The sequence below is a fragment of the Bufo gargarizans genome, chromosome 2 (assembly GCF_014858855.1).
Source record: "Bufo gargarizans isolate SCDJY-AF-19 chromosome 2, ASM1485885v1, whole genome shotgun sequence".
Classification (NCBI taxonomy): domain Eukaryota; kingdom Metazoa; phylum Chordata; class Amphibia; order Anura; family Bufonidae; genus Bufo; species Bufo gargarizans.
The window spans coordinates 307366005-307375416 of record NC_058081.1 but is presented as its reverse complement, the minus strand read 5'-3'; the positions used below and the strand labels follow the sequence as shown (position 1 = coordinate 307375416).

The following is a 9412-nucleotide window of genomic DNA, read 5'->3' as shown; positions in this document are numbered from 1 at the left end:
GCTATGGGGACTGGGTATTGCTGATGTGCTAGTGGCGATCTAGCAACCCATGTCCTCCGCTCTATACATAAAATCTCAGTGACAGGTTCCCTTTAAACCTTTTTCTACTCCTAAAACAGACGTAGAAAATGGTAAATGAGACGGAGAGAAGTCGCAATCGTTAGTTGCGCTGCAATCTGCACCTGAAATATGGCTAATTTAGTATGTTTGGAGAAAGAAAAACAGCATAAAAACCACATCCCATCTTGTAAAACATGGTGGTGGTAGTATAGTTTGGACATGTTTTTCTGCATTTGCCATAATTGATGAACAATGTATTTGGATTAAAGGTCTGTGAACTGAATCTCAAGAGAACATGGGTCATGCAGCAAGACAAAAACCCTAAGCACACAAAGACTGGTTCAAGAAGAATAAAGTCCTGACCTTACTTCAATAGAAAATGTTGTGGAAGGACATGAAGCGAGCAATTCATGGTAGGAATCCCACCAACATAACAGAACTGAAGCTATTATGTAAGGAGGAATGGGCTAAAATTCCAAGCCTCTGTTCAGGACTAATCAACAATTACCAGAAATGTTTCGTTTCAGTTATTGCTGCACAAGGAAGTCACATCAGATACTGAAAGCAAAAGGTTCACATACTTAAAAAAAAATTATATACTGTAAAATAAATTGTGAAGGGTTTACAAACTTTCAGGCACCACTGTAGGCATAGCTTCAAAAATCTAAAAGAGAAATCAAGTAATTCAATAAACGCTCCACCACAAAACAGAAAACACACAAGAAAACTACTTCAGGGGAGAAACTTTTCTGAACGATCTCAGATTACATTAAAAGAGGAGAACATTACATCGTCCCCCCCCCAAATAACATTGTCGGTATAATATAAAGAAAAAAAACAAACCTCTTAGAAAAAGCAATATAATTTATATCAACCTACAAGGGTGTGCAAATAGGACAGTAAGCGGTCAAGTCCGTGTATACTGACCTAATTATACCTCACAGAGTCCAATATTATTCAGATTGTACAATTTCCTTGGCTGTGTTTTAAGAAGTCTTACTTTACCCAATTTGAGAAAAGAATGAAGCTCTATGTGTCAAATGTTGTTGGGATTATATTGGAAGAGACCTTGTACAAAACATGGAATTGGACCTTAACATATTTAGACACGGCTGGACAGAGGACATGTACTATAATTTGTGGGAAAGCATAACAGATCTGCCAAAAATAAGAATTTGTGCATGGCCCCATAAAAATGAGTGGGTCAGTGTACTATCCACAAAAAATGTACACGGTTGAGTGCATGAGGCCTAAAGAGAAAGGTGTAAACTATCATTTATGATTAGAAATTCATCAAAATCCTTTTCACAAACTGCTACAAAGATGTGTGACTATAGCTATTTAAATGCTTGCTTCTTAAAGAAGTGAGGTAATTTCTCATTCTCAAGGCAATAACCTAGTACGGAGCAGGCCATAACACAATTTTAGCTTAGAACTAAGCCTATGTAGTATGGAGTATTTCTGTAGTCAGCCAAAACTGTGTACAAGGCACTAAGGTTATAATATTCTGTACACTGCGCACTTATTTATATAATCAAAAACACACATTCACTTCTTTCCATAAAATCTTGGCATTCTGAAAAATAATATTATATATATCTAGATAGATAAATAAATTAAATCACTGTCCTTCTGTAGGAATCCCTCTTCCAGTTGAAAGGCCATCATCTCCTGGATGAACATAAGCTCCAATGCCTCAAGGGGAAAAAGGCAAGCTGTAATGGCAATAGCAATTGCTTATATAAAGGCCTCTTATGATACAGAGCACATCCCCTTCCTCTATTAAAGTGGATGTCCACTGTTTTTTTTTTTTATTCCAGAACATACTTGTCCACTGAACTGAATGGGGCTGAGCTGTAATACCACGTAAAGCTGTGGACATGTGGTGACGTTTCTGAAAGAACGTGGCCATCTTTTTCCAATCCTTTAATGCGACAACCCTACAGCGTCACTGGATAAGCTGAGGGACTACATTTTTAGCAAGGCGTTACCAATCCTAGGAGCTAGGTAACGAATGTATATTTTAAGCTACTTTGCACTGGCATTTGAAGCCAATCATTTGTCCATAACTAGCTATCTACTATGAAATTGTGTTTTTCCTGAAAAAGCAACCTTTCACGATGACCAGGCACATGTGCCACATGAGCATATGAAGCGCACCTATCTGGCATCACATGGTTAACCAGAGTAAGATGTGAATAGAACTGTATGCAGTGTGAGGGTATCCCCCTAACGGAACAGACATTCAGACGTCCGTACATTTGGCTGTGACCGGTACTACAACTCAGCCTCAAATCAAGTGGCGCTCTGGAAGTCAGCAGCCGCGTCTGCTGATCAGTTGACCACCAATTATGCACCAATGGAAAAGTTGGGCATCAACGTGTTTTCTCAGAAAATCCATTAAAGAATAAGGCCCCTTGCAGATGAGCGTTTGTCACGCTGCGAGTCCGCAGAGTAACTCCCGGCCTAACCTCCCAGCACTGACCAGGTAACATAGCATTATATGGATTTATGATGCTATGTAACCCATACAATTCTAGAATGTATTGTATGATGCTGACAGCATTATGTCAGTGACATCTAATACATTCCAGAACTGTAAGGGTTACATAGCATCATAAATCAATATAATGCTATGTTACCCTGTCAGTGCTGGGAGGTCAGGCCGGGAGCTGCGCTGCAGACTCGCAGCGTGACAAACGCTCGTCTGCAAGAGGCCTAAAGGCCCTGTTACACTAGCTTAGCATTAAGCACATAATTGCTGGCTAGCATTCGTAGGAATGCTTGTTAGCCCTGAACTGCAAGTGTAAAGGTGCCCCCAATTACCCAATGAATAAGCAACACGCTCTTCATCAGGTAATAAGATAATTTGCCGGCTAAACAGCACTCTGCTGCTGGCAAACAACAAGTCTGTATGGGAATAAGCGATGGCATTAGCAATCACTCCTCCTCAAATTGTGGGGTGGGGGGAGGGGGTCGCTGCATGTAAATACAGCTTTCTTGAGCAGTGGAAAGGGGCCTTTAATCCTGTTCTAAGTGATCACTAAAACCCAAAACGACCTCTTGCTATGGGCCTCATGCACACGGCCGTATTGCGGCCTGCAAACAGCGGGTCCATAATATGCGGGCACGGGCCGTGTGCTCCCCGCATTGCGGATGCGGACCCATTCACTTAAATGGGTCCGCAATCCAGAGCTGTGGAACAGAACCCCACGGAAGCACTATGGAGTGATTCCGTGGTGTTTCTGTCCGTGCCTCCGCACCGCAAAAAAATAGAACATGTTCTATTTCTTTTCGGTGCGGACGGATCACAGACCCATTGCCCGTGCATTGGGGACCGCAAATTGCTGTCCCCAATGCACGGAACGGCCGTGTGCATGAGGCCTTAGTGTTTAGATCCTCCTGCCCCTACTCCAGAATGTAGAGCAACATTTTAACAGCTTTTTTATTAGAAATATCTTGACAATACCCAAATTATTATCTAAATATGGATTCCTAACCGCATGAATGCCAGGAGTATATGATGGTACAGCCAAATTTAGGATTTAGAAGGCACGCCATGCCATAAGGGGGATAACCTTTCGACAATGAATACAGTTACGATTTTATAATGACATATGACAGGTCCCTGCTAGGGAACTTTAAATGCCCATCTAATATACTGTAGGCTAGGGCTTACCACACCTAGAACTTTCTATGGAGGTCTTTACTGTCTGACTGCTATACTGATGTAATTGACTCCTTAAATCTAAAGTAAGCTGTCTACTCTTCGTCTCTGGTTAAAAATAAACTGCATTCATTTTCTGCCCTATAAAGATTTTAAACTATTAATTTATGTGCAAGTGCTTAAATAAACTAATGTAGTAGATTATTTCAGTAAGACATTTCTGTTTTCTTCAAGCCTAAAGTTCATTTAGGTTCTAACAGTCCCTTCTCTACCATTCATATATTCTGAAGAGTCCAAATTTTTTGTCTTGCATTTTCATGTTGTGTTTATTAATCAGTCCTGCCTTCTAGCTGAAATAGGTTAATACGATCTTTTGAATTGGTTGTCTGCATACAGGGCAAGGCTTGTTCCTCTTCTTAAGTTTTTTCGCGCACGTATAACATGCCATGAGATGCCCTGTACTGCCATGGACAATGCATCCATTCTTCGGCCTAGTCTGGCAGATTACGCAAGGTTCAACACAAGAAAGTGGAAGGCTCCCTTCTGAACTTTCCTGGTGAGCTTGTTCACTTTCTCTGTACTCCTCCTGACTACAAGATGCGATGCTTCCAGATGTGGAGGGCTGAGAAAAGTCCTCAGTTTCCTGGGATTCACAGCTCTGTATTCCCTCGTCATCTTTTCTTGCGAGAACTGAATCTTGCATATCTGTCAGTTTTGGCTTTTTGCCATCTGGGACATCAATGCCTTCATCTTCCAGGGAATCCTTCCACCTCTTTTCTTTTCAAGGGGCAATTCTTCTTTTCACTTTGGTCTGGGAGCCAGTCTTTACGAAGAGACCAACATCTTTTACAATATCTTGGAATAGGAGGATTCATCTCATCACACTGTAAACACTTCCAGTAATCCTGTAATCAGATTTCAAAAAAACATTAAAGGGGTTTTCAGACATTTTTATACTGATTACTAGGAATGAGCGAATTCGTATAAAACTTTTTTTCATTCTGTACATATTAGAATGTATTGGCTCCTATGAGCCGAAGATATTACTTCACGAAGTCTAGGGTTCGGTTCCAAGGTACCACTTGTGGGAAAAGATTCAGTAAAACATTTTACTCTTACATTCCTGCTCATTCTGGGCTTTGAAGTCCAGGAGTCGGTCCCATCAGAGATGACAGCCTTCCATGACTGTGTATACACAGATAGCTGTCAATCACTGATAGGGCCGTCTCCTCAACTTCAAAGCCCAGAATGAGCAGGAATATAAATGTATAAAATACAAGTTTTATTGAATATTTTCCCATAAAACTAAATAACAATCTGCTCAGCTTCTCCTGCTCTATAATTAGCATTTTTATTAAACCCTGTGAGGCCATTACTTTTACTTACTTGTAATTGTTTTAATAGAGTTGACCATCCATTTATTCAGTAATGTTTGGGACTTCATTTAATAAATTTTTTGTTACATATGGTTTGGAGTGTTGCAATGTTTGTAGCGCACTAGTGTTAGGGCTCTTTCACACGAGCGGATGCTGTGCAGGTAATCCAATGAGTGAAAGAGCCAAGCCCCGTTCTGGACAGCAGAGACACAGAGCATTAGCATAATTGGGCATTGATAATGCTCTGTGCCTCTCTGTGACCATTTTACTACAAAATGACAGCGAGACAAAGTGGTCACTGTGATTTTGTAGGTCACAGAGAGGCACAGAGCATTATCAATCATGTTAATGCTCCGTGTCTCTGCTGTCCTGAACAGGCCTTGGCTCTCTTTCATGCAGATTACCAGCACGGGATCCGTTCGTGTGAAAGAGCCCTTATACAGTATTCTGCAGTACCGAGTTTTTGCATTATATACATGTAGTTACTACCGAGGACCATAAATGTACAGCACAAGCACAGAAGCTATATGTTAAAGATAAATCCAATCTCAGCCATTTGACCACTTCCTCTGTCACACCTTAGGTGCTGATGGCTTTCCATGAAAACTAAAGGCCTAAACAATGGCAAGACTGTCATCTATGAATGCCTATTAGGTCCTGTTCAGAATAATACACTGCAATATAGAAGTATTGCAGTGTATTATTAAAGCAAATGCATGCTCAGGGTCCCTAGAGGAACTAGAAGACAAATAAAAAGCTAAAATAAAATGCCCACAAATATGGACAAAAAAAATAAGCCACAAAAACAATTTTCCCGATTAAAAAAAGTTTTTTTATGTAAATAAAATCTTAAAAAAATTACATAATGGCAGAATGGAATTATTTTATTTTTTATTACCACCTCCCACGAAAAGAATAAATTAAAGGGGTTTTCTGAGAATTTCTTACTGATGACCGGTTGGACAAATTAGTAAGTCCTATGTTAAAATGGTATTTATGCAAACTATCTGATCGCACAAAAAACAAGCCCTCACATAACTTTTTATGTCTTCATTTGTGTAAGACAAATACAGATTATGTAAAAATATTTTTTTGCTCATAAGTAGTAAAACAATAAAAACCCAACCATCATCTCACAGATACACCCCCATTCAAAAAAAAAAAGCTCATAAAGCTATGTGGATGTAAAAATTCAAAAGTTATAGCTCTCAAAGTGCAGTGATGAAAAACAAAAACAATAGCTGCACCCTTAACACGTAGGATACCAGTGCCGTACATGTACAGCGCTGGAAACTGGGACAGAAATCCCAGCACTGTACAGCTACGTCGCTCTGATCGGGCAGGCGCTGTAGGGGTCCGGCAGTCACTGATAGCCGAACCCCTGTTGTATGCACCGGCAGCTGTGAAAACATTGGTACCTGCCCATTAACCCTTGCACTGCCGTGGTCAGTGCTGACCGCGGCACGTGGGGTATACTGCTGGGTGCGGGGTGGCCATCGGGTCCCCGCGCTGCTGTGACGTGGACCCGATGGCAGGGAAGGCAGCCCAATGCTTTCCTTAGGCATCGTGGCTGCCTTCCGTAAGAGCCTGTGAGATCCAGCCCCCTGGATCTCACAGGAAGCAGGATGTACCGTAAATGTATTACAGTGTGTAATATACTTACAGCCAATGCATTACAATACAGAAGTATTGAAATGCACTGTAAAGGGGATCAGACCCCCAAAATTAAAAGTCCCAGAGTAGGACAAAAAAATAAAGTGAAAAAAAAAAATAAAAAAAATTTAAGTTTCAAGAAAAAAGAAAAAAAAAAAGAAAAGTAGACATATTAGGTATCCGCACGCCTGTATCGACTGGCTCTATAAAAATATCACATGATCAACCCCGTCAAGTGAATGCCATAAAAAGAAATAAAAACAGTATCAAAAAAGCAATTTTCTGGTCACCTTGCCTCACAAAAAGTGTAATACCAAGTGATCAAAAAGTCTTATGTACCCCAAAATGGTACCAGTCATCTCATCCCTCAAAGAATTAGCCTCTACCTAAGATAATCGCCCAAAAAATATAAAAATAGGGCTCTCAGAAAATGGCAACACAAAACAAGATTTTATTCTGTTCAAAAAGGTTTTCACTGTGTAAAACAAACAGTGAGCCATATTAGGCCCGTAACAAACTGCTCTATAAAAATATCACATTATATGCCCCGTCAGGCATAAAAAAGTTTGTGTACCCCAAAATGGTACCAAACAGTAATCACATCATCCCGCAAAAAACAACCCCCCACATAAGACAATTAAAAAATCTAAACTAATGGCACCCATAAACCTATCCATGAAAATCTGCGCTGCAAAAGCCATATAGCGCTCCGTCTGTTCTGAGTCCTGCCATGTGCCCCCACGGCAGTTTACCACCACATATGGGGTGTTACTGTATTCAAGAGAAAATGGGTAACAAATTATGCAGTGATTTTTCTCCTGTTACCCCTTGTGAAACAGAAAAATTTGGGGCTAAAGCAACATTTTATTGGAAGAAATTAAACTTTTAATTTTTACAGCCAAGTGTTTCCAAATTCCATAAAACGCTTAGTGGGTCAAAGTGCTCAGTACCCCCCTAATATATTCTTTAATGGGTGTAGTTTCCAAAATGGGGTCACTTTTTTAGCGTTTACACTGTAGGGGGTACGTCAGGTAGAATGGTGCCTAAAAACCATTCTAGCGAAATATGCCTCCAAAATCCATATGGTGCTCCTTTCCTTCTGACCACTGCCACGTGCCCATAGAGCAGTTTACCGCCACATATAGGGTATTTCTGTAAACTGCAGAATCAGAGTAATATATATTGAGGTTTATTTTGCTGTTAACCCTTGCTGTGTTGCAAAGAAAAATTGATTAACATAAAAAATAAGATAAAATAAAAATCTACCAAAAAAAGTGAAATTTTTAAATTTCACCTCCATTTTCCTTTAAAGGAATTGTCAGCCTACAGATCTTTTCATGTCATCATATCAGTCCCCTTGATCTAGATAAAAATATACTAGTCTGACCCCCATGTCTTTTCATTTTTGCTAAAAAACGTTTATTCGTATGCCAATTATCTTCATAAGGAGCCCAAGGGGCTGTCTCTCCGGCCGTTGGACCCATGCGCCAGCTGTCTGCGCACTTCCGGGTCAAGCGAAGTACACCGCGCGGGCCTGGAGGTGTGGATCAAGGGCGAGATTACGGCGCACTGGGGGGGGGGGGGGGTAGCAGAGGAGAGAATAATTAACAGTGGGGTGGCGCTGGGCTTCAAGATAAGGGGCGTGACTGGGCTCCAACGGCCGAAAGGACAGCCCCTTGGTCTCCTTATGAAGGCAATTAACATACGAATAAAAGCGATTTTTAGCAAAAAATAAAAAGACATGTGGGGGTAAAACTAGTATATTTTTATCTAGATCAAGGGGACTGATAAGATGATATGAAAAGCTCTGTAACGAAAATCTGGCTGACAGAATCCCTTTAATTCTTGTGGAACACCTCAAGGGTTAAAATTTGTAACATCAGTTTTAATTAATTTGAGGGGTGTAGTTTCTATAAGGGTCCATTCACACATCCGTTTTTTCTGGAACACATCTGGACCAGATCTGGACCCGTTCATTTTCAATGGGTCCTGAAAAAAAAAAAAAAAAAAAAAAAAAAAAAAAAAAAAAAAAATCGGACAGCACAGTTTCCGTTGTTCCGTTCCGCATGTCCGAAAAAAATATAAAACATGTGCTATTCTTTTCCGCAAAAATCGGATCCCGGTACAATACAAAGTCAATAGATCCGTAAAAAAAACTGAAGACATTCGTATGTCATTACGTATGTCATCCGTTTTATGCAGATTCCATTCCTGGAATTTAAATCCTGCAAACAAACTTTTTTTTTTCAATTTTTTTTCAAAGAAATCCAAACAACTTTATTTGCTTATTGAAATTTATACATGTTTCTGTTTTTTGCGGATCCGCAAAAAACGGATGACATATGGAAACATTTCCAGGAACAACAGATCCGCAAAAAACGGACCGAAAGTCGGGATATAGAAAAATACTGACGTGTGAATGTAGCCTAATGGTGTCATTTATGGGTGGTTTCCATTACATAAGCCCCTCAAAATCACTTTATAATTGCATTGGTGCTTAAAAAAAATGGTTTTGGAAATTTTGTTGAAAATTTGAAAAATAGCTTCTAAACTTCTAACGTCCTGAAAAAATAAAATGACATTTACAAAATTATGCCAACAAAAAGCAGACATATTGGGGAATGTCAAATTGAGCAAGTCAAATTTAGAAAATTTT

General features: G+C 39.9%; 1 protein-coding gene across 1 annotated transcript in view; it reads right to left on the bottom strand.

Annotated features, from left to right (window-relative positions):
* Positions 1-3342: 3342 nt before the first annotated feature.
* MDM2 (MDM2 proto-oncogene) overlaps positions 3343-9412 on the bottom strand; it is a 28127-nt gene continuing 22057 nt past the window's right edge. The window contains 2 exon segments of the mRNA XM_044280447.1: positions 3343-4509; positions 4511-4632. Coding sequence (XP_044136382.1) covers positions 4074-4509; positions 4511-4632 — 558 coding nt within the window. The 3' untranslated portion in view covers positions 3343-4073.